This window comes from Pongo pygmaeus, chromosome 18, assembly GCF_028885625.2.
Source record: "Pongo pygmaeus isolate AG05252 chromosome 18, NHGRI_mPonPyg2-v2.0_pri, whole genome shotgun sequence".
NCBI classification, from domain to species: domain Eukaryota; kingdom Metazoa; phylum Chordata; class Mammalia; order Primates; family Hominidae; genus Pongo; species Pongo pygmaeus.
In genome coordinates this window covers 21,061,456-21,078,086 of record NC_072391.2, presented here as the reverse complement: position 1 = coordinate 21,078,086, position 16,631 = coordinate 21,061,456, and the positions used below count along the sequence as shown (strand labels likewise).

At 49.4% G+C, this 16,631-nt stretch overlaps 1 protein-coding gene across 1 annotated transcript; it reads right to left on the bottom strand.

Annotated features, from left to right (window-relative positions):
- Positions 1-2,747: 2,747 nt before the first annotated feature.
- ITPRIPL2 (ITPRIP like 2) lies at positions 2,748-7,191 on the bottom strand. Its single transcript, XM_054454309.2, has one exon. The coding sequence runs from the start codon at positions 5,918-5,920 to the stop codon at positions 4,313-4,315; it is 1,608 nt and encodes a 535-aa protein (XP_054310284.1). The 5' UTR covers positions 5,921-7,191; the 3' UTR covers positions 2,748-4,312.
- Between the last annotated feature and the right edge of the window lie 9,440 nt (positions 7,192-16,631).

The following is a 16,631-nucleotide window of genomic DNA, read 5'->3' as shown; positions in this document are numbered from 1 at the left end:
TGGCTCGCGCCTATAATCCTAACACTTTGGGAGGCCGAGGTGGGAGGATGGCTTGAGTCCAGTAGTTCAAGACCAGCCTGGGCAAGATAGGGAGACCCTGACTCTACAAATAATTTAAAAATTCGCTGGGTGTAGTGGCACATACCTGTGGTCCCAGCTAGTTGGGAGGCTGAGGCAGGAGGATCACTTGAGCCCAGGAGGTCAAGGCTGCAATGAGCTGCAATCTTGCCACTGCACTCCAGCCTGGGCAACAGACCGAGACCCTGTCTCAAAAAACAAAAACAAAAACCTGTGTTCTTAGTAGTTGAAATGGTACAAGCCTAAGAAGCTTGCACCCCAAATCCAGCCACCAATCATCCCTGTAAAGGCACGAGCTAGGATACCACTAACCCCCCAAAATTAATTTAAATGTAAGAATAAAATACAAAGAAACAAGTTATTCTGCAGTCCTTCCTGATTACTCATCTGCAAACTCTGACAGGGCCAAGAAGTTTACCCCAAATCACCAGGAAGGAAATGCCAAAAACTGGCCCTAAGTGGTTTGATGTAGGATCTGACTCAAAAAGAGCAGCTTCGAGATCAAGTGTCCTCTGGGGAACTGTGAGTTAAGTGTTACCTATGGCTGCGTTAATTTTTTTTTTTTTTTTTTTTTGCTTCTACAATAAAGCTTAACTCTGAGAGATAAAGATGACTTCAACTATCACACCCCCAAGTATATATAACACTACCATATCCAAAACAAAAAATATGACTGTATACATACTCGGGGTGTTAACTATGTAAGGCAGTGGTCGCAAACTGGTGGCCCCCAGGCTCAAACAAATGTTTGGCCCACATGGTGTTTTGGACATTTTTTTAATTACTTGTTTAAAAATCATCAAGTTTCACTTTAAAAAAAAAAAAAAAAAAAAAAAAACCTGATTTCCAGCTTGTTGCCCCATTTTTTTCTGCATGGCTGAGCAATGGCCCCTTCTTTAAAGGTGGGCACAGCTTCCCCCCCCACCTCCCACCCCTGCTTCTACAGGCTGCTGAGTTTGCGACCCCTGGTTGGAAATAGCACTAAAAACATGTTTCCTAACCCAAACCTCTCTCACACCCTCACGCCATTTTCACTTCATTTCCCTTTCCCTCTCTTGCTTCACTTCCATCTTAAGTCCTCCTTCCCCAGGTCTTTGGATTTCTCTTGGTTCACTTGAATTCTCCTTTCTTTCAGCTTCAGTTTCATTTTGCAAAAAACATCTCCGCTCAGCCCACGATCATTCCAGGAAGGCTCCCAAGACTGGTCAGTGGGAGTTACCGAAGGGTGTCTCGCCACAAAATGACTGAGTCATCTTCCCCAGAAACATTTTCCTCCAGCACTGGCTGGACAACTAATTTTTTCTTTTTGCTGTTGTTACTGTGGAGCCTTCTTGCATGAGAATATTTGCATATATGAATCTCCAGTACCAAGCATACACCAAAAATGTGTACATTTCAGATGAAGGACATAACAGAGCCCTGATAAAATACAGAATTGAGCTTAATTTAACTGTCTCGGGCAACCATCATGCCTGGCTAATATGCCATATTATTTCCGTTGTACACAGTACATGTTTTGGTTTACTAAACATTGATCAAAATTGATCGAAATCTCTAAGTTTTGGTTACCATGTACAGAGAACAATTGCTCAGCATGGCATTTAAATAAAACAGTAATATTTTAAAAATTCACAAATACAATGCACAATTTATTTTAAAAAAATAAAATTTAAAAACCTTGAGGATGGATGAGGCTTTGGGTAATTAACCTGAAAAAAAAAACTAACAAAAAAACTACAAGAACAGTATGTTACCAGATGTATACTTTAAAACACTATTAAAAGAGGAACTCACTGACACTGCTAGAAATATTTCTAAAATTCAGCTTTTTAAAGCTTTTTTTTTTTGAGACGGAGTCTCGCTCTGTCACCCAGGCTGGAGTGCAGTGGTGTGATCTTGGCTGTCTGCAACCTTCGCCTCTCGGGTTCAAGCGATTCTCCTGCCTCAGCCTCCCAAGTATCTGGGATTACAGGCGCCCGCCACCACGCCCGGCTAACTTTTGTATTTTTTAGTAGAGACGGAGTTTCACTATGTTGGCTAGGCTGGTCTTGAACTCCTGACCTCAGGTGATCCGCCCACCTCAGCCTCCCAAAGTGCTGGGATTACAGGCGTGAGCCACCACGCCCAGCCTTAAAGCTTTATAATCCTTCCAACCCTTGATGTCCCCCACTGTAGTAGACAATGAGTACAGAGGAAGTTGTGGTTGAGTATGGAAATATATATATATATAAAATATGTATACATATATATATATAAGATCTACTCTTGGCATTTATTTTAAAAACTAATTTTTAAAACTACTGTGCAGTTTCTATCTTTGCATAAAGTTAGCAGACTGACTTTTTTGCACAATGCTGTACCTTATGACCTAACATTGACCTCAAAAGCTAGGAATGACCTTTGCGGGGAATTGTCCCCAAGACAACCTCAAAGAGACAGCACATTTGCAGCTGTTTCTCTTTCAGCCCAAGGTCGCAAAGGATATAAGAAGCCAATGCAGCTTTGAGGAGAAGGATTCCTGTAAATCACTCACTATGATTTCCCACAGCGGGCAAGTGGATCCCCTAAAGAAAGAAGGCTTATAGAGTTCCCTCAAAAGAGCTCAGAACTTCAACAATGATTCTATTCACATAGCCATTTCTGTCTTCCAAATTTTAGCTTTAAGAGTCTGAGGAAGTACATGTTTTTATTTAGAAAAAAAAAATCCCAATTTGTAACACTTGGACTGGCTGCATTTCCAATCAGGCAAGCAGATGATGGGCCATGCTGAACTTAAACTGCAATTGAGGACTTATAAATTTGGGAGAACAAGGAAGAATTCCAGGACCAGCTCCTCCCAGCTGCAAAATACACCCAACCTGGTGATACTGATACCTAAAGAGAAAAAAGAGACAGACTGCCGCCAAGGGCTGTCTCCCTTGCTCTTTTCCTAATTTGTCTCCTCTGCGCACGACCAGGGAGTAACTGATCTTCAAGCACGGAGCCCAAGATACTGAACTATAAGTGAAATGTTTTGCAAGACCTGTGCTGAATCAACAGGTCTCTTGGACCACGTAAGACTGCCTGGACAAGGAAGAACCATCAATGTTTAGAGACCCAGCACAAGCCACATGCTAAGCAGCAGGCATTTCCTCTTCATTAGCTCATTAAGCTCAGAAAGAAATCTCTTTGTGAAGGAGTTTGCTAAAAACCTTAAAACAAAAAAGGTTTCTGTCTCCAGCCAGCAGCCAGCCTTGGAGAAACACCTTTACAGGCAAAGCCTAAAACACATCTTTCTCCAAAGCCAACATGTTTTATGCCTTCACCAGTGTTGTCTTGAATATGTATTTGGTTGCTACTTTGGTTCCAGCCATGTCTGGCTGGTAGTAGGTAGTTTAATGAATGGATGTTGACCGACAGGTACATCTCCCAGCTTGTGGCCTGCGGTGATGTTAGTTAGGCAAGCATGCTGGCCACTATTTCAAGGTTGTACATTTAATAATAAATATAACTGGCTTCCCTTTCAGATGCAATGCTTAGTGCTAGCAATTACCACAAAATGAGTGAATTGATCAATATAAAGTGCTATTTTCTCTGGAAGTTTCTCTAACCAACTCTCGATTGCCTTTCCATCTGTGTGACTTAACTTTTTGACAATCTTGTCAAACACCTGTGATTGCACCATTTTAAAAATACATTAATATTAATTTGAACAGTGGAAATTAAGTTCCTCTGAACATTAGCCCCTAAAATAGAACTTCAATTCCAGTTGCAAATAAAGATTCAGATTTTTCTTTTTAAAGACAATCAGGAACCCAGTACCTAGCAAGTAATTGTGTCAAAAACTTTAGTGTTTTGTTTTTTTTTTAAATTTGGGCAGAGAGATCTGTGTCTAAAAACTGACAGAAGGAACTTTCCCTGCAGCTAGTTCTTGCTTCTTCTACTGGACTTCTCTAAAAGCCACATCCTTCTACAGAATCCGTCCACACACAACAATAGTTGAACCAATTCTTGGGGCTGCTGTTGGATGTCTTCCCATGGTTTGCCCAGGACACTCTAGTGGGTGTGAAGATGTCGTATTATACTGGACTGTGAAGCGAGGAGGTGATATTTAAGCCACTAAAGCTTGTGGCAGCCACCAAATTTTCCAATGCCTTCTGCGATCTTGCATTTAACTGGCTTCACCGCCATTCCCACCCCCACCCAGTGGGAAAGGGTTTAGGAGCATTTGGTCAGGTGGGGGTGCTGTCAGGGTTTATGGGTCACCTTCAAGGAAGCCCTGGGTGCGCTGACTCCGGGGTGGGGGGCACCTGGCAAGGTAGCGGGGACCCCCGTAGGCCCGGAGAAGCTGGGGCAGCCTTTGCCACGTGGACAGCAACCGCGCTGCTGCAAGTTCCCGGGCGTGCCCATCGAAAGCGGCCAGGAGGTCAACTGGGGCGGCTTCCCTCAGTGCCTTGGGCAGAGGACCCACCTCGGCAGCCGCCCCACCAGGGCCCAGGACGCAGTGGAAGAGCGTATGGCGTCGCAGCAGGCAGTCCCTAAGGAACTGCACCAACTCCTCCAAACACTTTCCCAGGTGCTCCTCGTCCCAGCCTTGCCCAGGGGCCCCCTTGCGCAGCAGCACTGCCAGCAGCACTGTCTTGAGCACATATGAGGACAGGATGCGTCCCCACTGGGTGGCGGCCGCTGAGTCCAGCCCACGGGCGCCCAGATCGCGCAGAGCCTTAAGCAACTGCAGGCACTTGAGGTAGCAGGCACCTGGAGCTGCCCGTTCCTGCAGCCAACTCAGCAGCTTCTGCTCCTGGCGTGCTGTGTTCACACCCCACAGTGCCTCCGCACGCAGGCCCTCAGGGAGCTCCAACAGGGGCGCGCTGGGCAAGGGTGGCGGTGGTGGCGCCACAAGGAAGACTCCATCTCCCAGATGGACAGCGGGGATGAGACGCACAGCCATGGAAAGGCGGCAGCAGCCGTAGTCAGTGCGGCAGGGCAAGATGTGTAAGGTGGGGGGCTGTTCCAGGCCACCTGGGGTCAAGGTGACCCGACAGCGCCCCTCCAGGCTGTAACGCACAGTGGCCAAGGAGCGCTGCAGATGCGACTGGAACCAGCGCAGCACCAGAGTAGCAGAGAGGTGACGCCGCCCGCGCACATCCACGCAGAAGGCATCAGCAAAGGGTTTGCAGTCCCGAAGCCAGTGGCCCCCCGAGGCCCCCGATGGTGAGGGTGGTGCCTTGAGGGCGCACAAGAAGCATCCGCGGAAGGCCGGGGCCAGCGCTGGCTCCTCGCCCAGGCTCCGTGGCTCCAGCGCCACAAGCGGCGGGAGGCGCAGTGGCACCAGCACGTCGAAGCTGTCGGGCCGGCGGATTTTATGTTGCTCGTAGGCGCTGCCCACCTGGATGAAGTCTCCGCGGAAGGCCAAGGCCAGCGCTCCCCCAGGAATGAGACCGGGGGAGCCCCGGGCGCGGCCAGCCCGCACCAGCTCGCCCACGATCCGGCTCACGTGCGCCTTGCTGTGGCCCAACACGTGCGGAGACAGGCGCACCTCGTGCTCGTAGTAACTCTCCAGCAGGATGCTGAGGCCCGGCTCTCGGAAGTGTCTCGAGGAGAAGGCGGCGTGACCCTCCAGACGGGGAGACCCGGGCAGGAAGCGCTGCCGGACAGCGTGGCGACAGCGCAGGAGGACATAGCTGAGGAGGAGCAGGACGGCCACCTTGAGCAACGGGAAGCCGCCGTCCACGCCGTCGGCGGGATCGGCCCGGGCGCCCCCGCTTCCCCGCAGGACATGGTAGAGGCACACCAGGGCGGTGCACAGGCCGGTCACCAGAGGCCAGAAGACGCGTAGATTGAGGGTGTAGTGCACCGACATGCCGGGCGCCCGGGGCGGCGGTGGCCGAGCAGCCCAGGGGGCAAGCCCCGGTGGCGACCCCAGCCCAGCATGCGCACAGCGCCCGGGCAGCCCCGCTGTCCCCGTCTCCTCCTCCGCGGCGGCTTCCGGATCGCAGGCCCGAGGGAAGCCGCCCTCCAGCTCGGCCTCCTCTCCCAGCTCAAGTGTTCCTTCCAGCTGCGGCCCGCCCTGCGCTCTCGAGCCCCGGGCCGCGCCCTGCCCCGGCTGCGCGCTGAGTCCGGCCCAGCGGCCCTCCCCGCCCGGCGCCCCCGAGCGCCGCCGTCGGCCAGCTTCTGGCCCGGCCTGGCTCGCCTCCTACCCTGGGCGGCCCTTCTGGCTCTCCCGCCGCTCCTCTCCGCGCCTGACCCTGTTACTCGGACCCCGGGAGTTTCCTCTTCCGAGGGGGAGGTGAGGCCGCGCCAGCTAGCGGGGAGGAAATGCCGGAGTCTGGAGCCGAGCGCGGGGCTGGCGAGCCGGGTCGGCCCCCTCCCGGGCCTCCGCCTTAAAGCGACGCGGGGCGGCGGGAGGGACTTCAGGACGCGCTTGGAACTGGCCTGCCGCGGCCCACCCCCATTCTCCCTCCCCGAAGGCAGAACTGGGAAGGCCCTGATTCCGGGGCGGTGGCTTCGTCCAGGGAACGTCTGGAGTTGCGCTCCCTTGAAGTTATACTGGGACGTTGAAAAAGAGAAGAGGGCGCTCAGCCAGACTGTCCAATCCTCCCTACCCCCACTGCACAAGCCGCGGTGGCGTGGCAGGCCCTGGCACAGGAGTGGCCCTTGCCATCTGCTGCTGTCCTCTGTTCAAACCAGTATTCACCGAGCACCTACCATGTGCCAGGCCGGAGCCACAGTGGTGGGGACATCACAGTTGACAAGATGGACAAGGTTTCTGTCCTTCGTGAAGTTTACAGCCTTGTAAAAATGGGAATCACAAAAGGGAAGGGGCTGGGCGCAGTGTCTCATGCCTGTAATCCCAACACTTTGAGAGGCCGAAGTGGGCGGATCATTTAAGGTCAGGAGTTCGAGACTAGCCTGGCCAACATGGTGAGACCCTCCCTCGCCCCCCCATCTCTACTAAAAATACAAAAATTAGCCAGGCATAGTGGCACGCGCCTGTAATCCCAGCTTTTCGGGAGGCTGAGGCAGGAGAATCGCTTGAATCCGGGAGCCGGAGGCTGCAGTGAGCCGAGATCGCGCCACTGTACTCCAGCCTGGGTGACAGAGTGAGACTCCGTCTGAAAAAAAAAAAAAAAAAAAAAAGTGGGGGGAAGGATTCCACAGCAAGAAAACGCTCTAAAATAAACCAAAGTGCCCGAGGGAGTGAGAAGGTGGTGGCTGCCCTGTGGAAGCCAGAGGATGACAGGGGTGACATTTGGCCTGAGACTTCATCGGAACATGCTGGTTCACCCCTGTAATCCCAGCACTTTGGGAAGTCGAGGCGGCGAGAAGATCGCTTGAGTGAGGCCAGGAATTCGAGGCTGCAGTGAGCTATGATCACATCATTGCACTCCAGCCTGAGTGACAGAGCAAGACTCTTGTCTCTGAAAAAATAAAATAAATAAAATGAAATGAAATGAAAATTAAATTATTTTCCCATTGGAGGAAAGGGGCACAAACAGGTTCAGCTCAGGCAGGTTCAGCTGCCCCCCTTCCCCCCTCCCCCACAAGGTTACACAGCCTTTGTGGAGCTGGGCAGAAACCAAGGGGCGGAACTCCCAGGAGGGGGCCCAGGGAAGGTCCCTTCCTCATCTGCTGGGAAGTTTGGGGGTCCTTTGTCAGGGTCTACATTGGAACCTCAGTCCTAGGAAGCTTGTTTTGTTTCATAACAGGGAGCACTTCCTGAAATAATCTGATCTATTTAAATAATTGTCTTTCTTTATTCACACTCATTACACCTTCTTTGCCGGCACTGACCTTTAAAGAGAGCAAGGGTGAATACATTAAAACATGTTAGAACCCAGCTGCCACCTGGGAACCAGGACTCAATAGATGGCTCCTGGGTTATTCCCAATAAATCCTAAATTGGGCCCCTGAGAGCTAAGCGGATCTGCCCTCAGATCCCATCTACTACTATTAGCTATGAGATCATCATCTACTAGTCAAGATTCTTAGGGTTGCAAGTGACAGAAACACAGCTCCAACTGGCTTAAGTGCATGCACTCACAGACAGACAGACAGACACACACACACACATTATTGTATCATGTTAACTGAGATCCATAAGGGGATATCAGGTACAGCTGGATCTAGGTGCTTCAATGCTATGCAGACCTGTTCTCCCTTCACTTCTTAGTTCTGCTTTTTAAGTGGGCTGTACTCTCCGCAGGTCCTCTCCATATGCCCTTGGCTGCTGTAGTCTCACATTGTCTTCAGTGCAGAGGAAAAGAGAGCCTTTCCTGTTTTTTGTTTGTTTGTTTTAAAGACAGAGTCTCGCTCTGTTGCCCAGGCTGGTGCAGTGGCACCATCTCAGCTCACTGCAACCTCTACCTCCTAGGTTCAAGTGATTCTCATGCCTCAGCCTCCTGAGTAGCTGGGATTACAGGCACGCATCACCACGCCTGGCTAATTTTTGTATTTTTAGTAGAGATGGGGTTTCACCAGGTTGTCCAGGCTGGTCTTGAACTCCTGACCTCAGGTGATCTGCCCACCTCAGCCTCCCAAAGTGCTGGGATTACAGGCGTGAGCCACCACACCTGGCCAGAGAGGCTTGCTTTTCTCAAAGTTGTGGTAAATGCCATGACTTGGGATGGTTTTGGGTCATATGCTAAAGTCAGCAAGCAAGGGAATGCACTGATTAGCATTGCCCAGGTAGTGCCCCCACCAACCCCAATCCAAATCTATGTGGAAACCTTAATGGCCAATGTGACTGTATTTGGAGATAGGGCTTTTCGGCAGTAGTTTAGGTTAAATGAGGTCAGAAAGATAGGGTCCTAATCTGATAGGATTGGTGACTTCGTAAGAGGAAGAAAGAGAGAGGGCTCTCTCTCCATGTGGTTGCACCAAAGAAAGACCTTCTGCAAGCCTGGAGAAAAGCCCTCACCAGAAGCCGAACCCTACCAGACCTTGATTTTGGACTTTCTAACCTCCAGAACTATGAGAAAATAAATTTCTGTTGTTGGAGCCACCCAATCTATGGTATTTGTAGAGGCAGCCTGAGCTGACTAATACAGTTGGGTACCCAACCCCGGAACCAAGAGGTGGAGTCAGCCCTGTTCAAACTGTGGGAAAGTGGGAAGGGGTATCTCTCCCCCAAGGAAAGTCATGGTGCTGGGGCTGGAAAAAGATGGATGAGATGTTTTGTCATGCAGAGATGACAGCTGGCCACCTTGTTTGAATAACTCTCTTAACCTATCTTCTTTGCTTCTATCTCCTGATCTATAAAATGGGGTGCTACCAACAGAGTGGCTTATTTTTCCCCTGGCAGATATAGTGGTATGCTATCTCCAACTATACAAATAATGGCAATGCTCTAGGTCAGAGTTAGCAAACACTATTTTTTTTTTTTTAAAGAAACAGGTCTTGCTCTGTTGCCTAGCCTGGAACACAGCAGCACAATCATAGCTCACTGCAGCCTTGAGCTTCTGGGCTCAAGGGATCCTCCTGCCTCAGCCGCCCAAGTAGCTGGAATTACAGGCATGCACCACCACACCTAGCTAATTTTTAAATTTTTTGTAGACATGCCCCGGCTGGTCTTGAACTCCTGGCCTCAAGCGATCCCCCTGCCTTGGCTTCCCAAAGTGCTGGAATTACAGGCATGAGCCACCGTGCCTGGCCTGGCTCACACTTTTTGTAAAGGGCCACAGAGTAAATATTTTAGGCTTGAGTGTCATAAAATCTCTACTACAACTACTCAGGTCCACTGCTGTAGCCCCAAATAGCTGGGTTTGGGGCCGTTGCTTGGCAAACTTCGGCTTGCATTAGGTTGGTGCAAAAATAATTGCAGTTTTTGCCATGACTTTTATTACTAATAGCTGCATTCCTCTACCTCTGTCTTTTTTCCTTTTTTTTTTTTTTTTTTTTTTTTGAGACGTAGTTTCACTCTTGTTGCCCAGGCTTGAGTGGAATGGCATGATCTCGGCTCACCACAAGCTCCGCCTCCCGAGTTCAAGCGATTCTCCTGCCTCAGCCTCCCAAGTAGCTGGGATTACAGGCACACGCCACCACACCCAGCTAATTTTGTATTTTTAGTAGAGACGGGGTTTCTCCAGGTTGGTCAGGCCGGTCTCGAACTCGCGACCTCAGGTGATCTGCCCGCCTTGGCCTCCCAAAGTGCTGGGATTACAGGAGCAAGCCACTGGACCTGGCTGCCTCTGTCTTTATTTGGCCTTCTTCCCTGTGCATATTTCTAGGTCTTTGTATCCAAATCTTCCCCTCCTTTCTCATATAAGGACACTATTCATTGAATTTAGGGCCCACCCTAATCCATCTTAACTTGAAGACCTCTACAAAGACCCAAATAAGCTCACCTGCACATGTCCAGGAGTTAGGATTTGAACTTACCTTTTAGGGAGACACGATCAACCCACTACAGCAGCTAGAGATGATCTGTCAATGAGTGGATAGGGCTGTTCCCATCAAATTTATTTATAGATGCTGAAATTTGAATTTTGTAAGATTTTCGTGTGTCATGAAATACACTTCTTTTGATTTTTTTCAACCGTTTAAAAATATAAAAACCTGCTGGGCACAGCGGTTCATGCCTGTAATCCCAGCACGTTGGGAGGCCAAGGCAGGAGGATTGCTTGAGCCCAGGAGTTCAAGACCAGCCTGGGCAACACAGTGAGACCCTGTCTCTAGAAAAAAACAACACAAAACAAAAAAACTAGCTGGGTGTGTTGGTGCACACCTGTAGTCCCAGCTACTCAGGAAGCTAAGACAGGAGGATCATTTGAGTCTAGGATGTCGAGGCTGCTGTGAGCTGTGAACTATGACCATACCAATGCATTCCAGCCTGGATGACAGAACGAGACCCTAACTCTAAAAAAATATAAAAACTAATCTCAGCTCGAGGGTCATACAAACACACTCAATGTACCTTGAGTAATTAACTTCCTAGGGCTACTGTCACAAAATACCACAAACAATGTGGTTTAAGCAACAGAAATGTATTCTCTCAGAGTTCTCAAAAGCAGGAATCTGAAATCAAGGTATCTGCAGGGCTGTGCTCCCTTTCAAGGCCCCAGGGGAGAACCCCTCCTTGCCTCTTACAGCTTCCGGTGGCTCCAGGCACCCCTTGGCTTGTGGCTGCCTCACTCCCATCTCTGCCTGCATCTTGCGTGGCCTTCTCCTTTTCTGTTTCTTTTCTTTTCTTTTTTTGAAACAGGTTCTCATTCTGTCACCCAGGCTGGGCTGGAGTACAGTGGGTGATCATGGCTCTCCACATCGTTGACCTCACCTCCTGGGCTCAAATGATCCTCCTGCCTTAGCCTCCTTGAATAGCTGTGACTACGGTGTGCACCACCACGCCCAGCTAATTTTTTATTTTTTGTAGAGATGGGGTCTCACTCACTGTGTTGCCCAGGCTGCTCTCGAACTCCTGGACTCAAGCAGTCCTCCTGTCTCAGCCTCCCAAAGAGCTAGGATTACAAGTGTGAGCCACCGTGCCTGGCCTTCTGTTTCTTATAAGGACACCTGTCATTGGATTTAGAATACACTGGGGTAACCCCATTGATCTCAACTGGAGATCTGTAATTTAAGGATCCTTAATTTAAAGATTCTTAAATTAAATCATGTCTACAAAGACCCTTTTTTTCAAAGACGTTCACATTCACAGGTTCTAGGGGTTAGGATGAGAACGTATATTTGGGAGGACCATAATTCACCCCCGCTACACCGAGTAAATGACATATTACTATTGCTATTTTTCCTGCCTGTAATCTGTTTCCATAGCTCATTTCTTCTAAAGGGCTCAAGGTACAGGCCTCAGAACTTTGCACTTGGCAAATCTACTATATGTGTCAGAGCAAATACAAATTTATTCATTCATTAATTTACTGCTCATATTTGTGGGTTCTTAACATGTGCTAGGCCAAGGGGAATGTGAAGGAAAACACAGGGCTTTGAGCTTACAAACGAAAATGGTACATACACAGTGTGTGGGTGGATTAAGAAAATTGTCACTGTTGGCCAGGCACAGTGGCTCATGCCTGTAATCCTAGCACTTTGGGAAGCCAAGGCAGGCGGATTGTCTGAGCTCAGGAATTCGTGACTAGCCTGGGCAACATGGCGAAACCCCGTCTCTACTAAAAATACAAAAAATTAGCCGGGCATGGTGGCACGCACCTGTTATCCCAGCTACTCAGGAGGCTGAGGCACGAGAATTGCTTGAACCTGGGAGGCAGAGGTTGCAATGAGCCGAAATCGTGCCACTGCACTCCAACCTGGGCAACAGAGTGCGACACACACCTGTAGTCCCAGCTACCCATGAGGCTGAGGTGGGAGGTTCACTTGAGCCCAGGAGGCTGAGGCTGCAGTGAGTCAGGATTGCGTCATGATTGCGTCATGATTGCGTCATTGCATTCCAGCCTGGGCAACAGAGCGAGACCCGGTCTCAAAACAAACCAAAAAAAAAAAGGAACCAAACACCAAAACTCCTTTAGCATTTAATATTTGACAAAGGTCACTCCTATGGCTTTTGTTTTCAATAGCTTAGCAAGTATATATACAGACACTCCTCCCAGAGTTTCTGATGTCTTGTAGGTGTGTCTCACAGAGGATGAATGTGAGCACTGATGAGAGGAAAAGAGAGAGAAGTGATTCATTTCCCACAGCGGGAGCAGGGGGAGCTCATGGAGAGGTAACATGTAACCAGGTTTTGAAGGACAGGAAATGATAGCCCATTTGATGCCTGTATCACACGCCTCCTAGATGTGGCGATTCCTCAGCAGTATCTCTTGGAATGCTCAGAACAAGCCCAATGAGGCAGGTGCTGTTATTATTACCATTTACATATGAGAAAAGTGAGGACCAGCCTGGCCAACATAGTGAAACCCTGTCTCTACTAAAAATACAAAAAAATTAGCTGGGCGTGGTGGCACACGCCTGTAATCCTAGCTACTCGGGAGGCTGAGGTAGGAGAATCGCTTGAACCCAGGAGGCAGAGGTTGCAGCAAGCCGAGATCGCTCACACCAGCCCGGGCGACAGTGCGAGACTCTGTCTCAAAAAAAGGAAAAAAGAAAAGTGAGGCCGAGAGAGGTTAAGTAACTTATTAAAAAACACTGCAGGGGCTGGGCGCAATGGCTCATGCCTGTAATCCCAGCACTTTGGGAGGCCAAGGTGGGTGGATCACTTGGGGTCATGAGTTCAAGAACAGCCTGGCCAACATGGTGAAACCCTGTCTCTACTAAAGATATAAAAATTAGCTGGGCATGGTGGCATATGCCTGTAATCGCAGCTACTCAGGAGGCTGAGGCATGAGAATCACTTGAACGCAGGAGGTGGAGGTTGCAGTAAGCCAAGATCGTGCCACTGCACTTTAGCCCGGATGACAGAGCAAGACTCCATCTCAAAAAAATAAATAGACAAATAAAAATAAAAATCACACTCCAGCCTGGGCAACATAGTGAGACCCTGTCATAAAAAAAAAAAAAATAGCTGGGTGTGGTGGTGTGCGCCTATTGTCCCAGCTACTCAGGAGGCTGAGGCAGGAGGATCAATTGGGCCTGGGAGGTTGAGGCTGCAGTGAGCCTGATGATTGCACCACTGCACTTCAGCCTGGGTGAGAGGGAGAGATCTGTCTCCAAAAAGTCACACAGCTGGCAAGTCTGACTACAGAGCTGGACTCGTCGTCCCTGTACTTCACTCTTTTACATTGTAAAGGGCTTCATAGGACAGAAAGGAAAAGAGCAGTGTAGTTTATGTTCATGTCTATTTCCCTAACCAGATGATGGGGCTCTTGAAGTCAGGGACTTTGCCCTATTCATTTTGGTATCCCGAGTAGCCTACGCCATGCCTGGTACTTTACAGACATTTGTTGAATGAATGAATGAATGAATGAATAGGATTTTGACCAGCGGAAATTCAAGGAGACCATTCCAGGTAATACAAACAAAATGTGCATATGCTTGTGGTCGAGGAGCATGTGACCACTTGGGAGAACAGGACATCAGTCCTGTTGTCACGGAAGTGTAGAATTTTTGAATGGACACCGTGGCTCCACTTACTAGCCATTCATTTCAGCTTTCCTCTAGGGAGCTTCTACAGCAGGAGCTGGGAAGCGAAACACATGCCCACATTTCCTGGCAGGAAGACAGGAGCCACCCGAGACACCCGCTTTGCTAGTGTGGCTGGCAGCAGAGGTGGGGTGGTTCCGAAACTCCGCAGCTGGAGCAGGGGCCCTGGTTCTGCAGGCAGCTTCCTGGTGGGGACAGAGGCGGCGGCTTCCTTGGTGGCCCAGTTTCTGCTCTGTGGCTTAAGAGTTATTTCTGGAAGTTCCGCTCAGATTCCTTTACTGCAGCCTTCCCGGTGATTCTCAGACTCTCTGTGATAAATGACCTGTTGCTGGTTTGTTATTTAAAATTTCCTGTTGGTTCTACTATACAAGACTATTACATAGCTCATGTCATGTGCAATTCACAGGCAACTTAGACTTTTGACGATTATTTTATTAAAAATCTGCCTTTGGCCAGGTGAGGTGGCTGGCGCCTGTAATCTCAGGACTTTGGGAGGCCAAGGTGGGAGCATTGCTTGAGACCAGGAATTCGAGATCAGTCTGGGCAAAAGAGGAAGATCCCATCTCTACACACAAAAAAATGTTAATCACCTTGCGTGTTCAGTATTTGACCAGGCCTATCTTTATTTAGAGATTATCCACACTGACCTGTGCCTAGAAAGATGAGCCTGTCAGTCACACTCTTGTAAATGTCACAGCAATGTCAAGTTGATGCAGATGTTTCTAAACACTCTCGAGGGACTGGACCAGGACCACCAGTAACAAGGGAGCCCAATGCACAACTTTGCCAACAATGCCACCCAGTACTGAATGGCAACCAAGCAACCCATGCCGATCTCTCTTGGGGAGTCTGAATGAATGAGACACAGAAGCCCTGAGGAAAGAGAATTCAGAATTAAGCAGAAGCCGTAAATCAGCAGAAGCTATAGAGTAGGCAAAGGCCAGGGGGCAATGGAAACCTGGGCGGGTCAGGGAAGGTAGGAAGAAGCAAGGTGACCAAACAGCTGAGTCCAAGAATGTCGGGCTGTCGGAGTTGATTTGGGGGCACAAAAGCTGCCGTGGAGCCTGAATGACCTTACAGCTCTTTTTCTGGCTTGAGTAAGTAGTGCCGTCTGGGTTCCCTGTGATCCTTCTAACAATCCCTGCTGGAGTCTGAGATCGTCCAAATGTGTCTCTTCCTTGCCACCCAGACTGGTTGGGTGGTGGCAGCATGGGGTGGGGAGGCTCTTTAGCCCAGATCCTCAGAAAACAGAACCTAAGGGTATGGCTTGCCTATGAGTGTTTTATGGGGAGTGGTTGAAGCCCAAGGAAGCTTTGCAGCAAACACAGCTGGTTCCTCCATCCCCTTCAAAGAGGCTGCACAGAGCCTCTTAATCTCTAAACAGTTGGGGAGAAAAAAGGGCAAACAATTGAGCTGATGATTCTTCCCATCTCCTGTCTCTTGTTGGTCAAAGGATACCCACAGGATATTTACTGCCCCCACTCCAGGCCATGTCATCGGCTGATGAAGAAGCCAGCGTCCCTGAAAGTCCCTGCCTGTACATGTGGGTGGTCTCTCCTTATCGGTCAGCACCACATAAAGAGGTCCTTAGTCTGTGGCAGGAGTGGCAGCAGCCAGTTCTTTCCAGCTGTGAAAATAGAATGATCCCTTGCTAGAGCTGCTCTTGTTAAGAAATAAGGCAGGCCAGGTATTATGGTTCACACCTGGAATCCCAACACTTTGGGAGGCAGAGACGGGAAGATCACTTGAATCCAGGAATTTGAGGCTAGCCTGGACAACATAGTGAGACCCTGTCTCTACAAAAAATTATTTTAAAAAAATTAGCCAGGCAAGGTGGTATACACTTGTAGTCCCAGCTACTCAGGTGGCTGAGATGGGAGGATTGCTTGAGCCCTGGGAGGCTGCGGCTGCAGTGAGCCCTGATCATGCCACTGCACACCAGCCTAGGCAACAGAACAAGACCCTGCCTTAAAACACACACACACACAGACACACACACACACAGACACACAAACACACACACACGAAACAAGGCAAGTGGCTGAGGCCCAGGAGTGCAGATGGGGCCAAATGGATCTGGGATGACCCATAAGCTGGGTCTGGTACAAAAGGCTTCCTGGAAGAGACATCTGCTAAGCTGATTTTGGAGGATGAATTGATCATTGTTAGATAAAGAGATGGAGAAAGGCATCCTGGGCAGAAGTCACGTCATGCATGGAATCCTGGAGAAATGAAAGACCGTGGTTTGAAATGCAGTGGGTCTGAAGTTTGAGACTGGAGAAAGCAATACTGAGAGATGAGACTGGAGAGTGGTCCACAAGGCAGGCCACGATGGACTCTGTGTACCATGCTGTTTGGTTAGGATGCTCCTGTCTGCAAGTAACAGAAGGCCCTCACTCTTCTAATTAAACAACAAAGACATGTTACAACCTTACCTAACTGGACATCTGGAGGTGGAGTGGCTCCAGGCTTGCTTATTAAACGGCTCAACCATGACATCAAGTTCCTTCCATCTTTCTGCT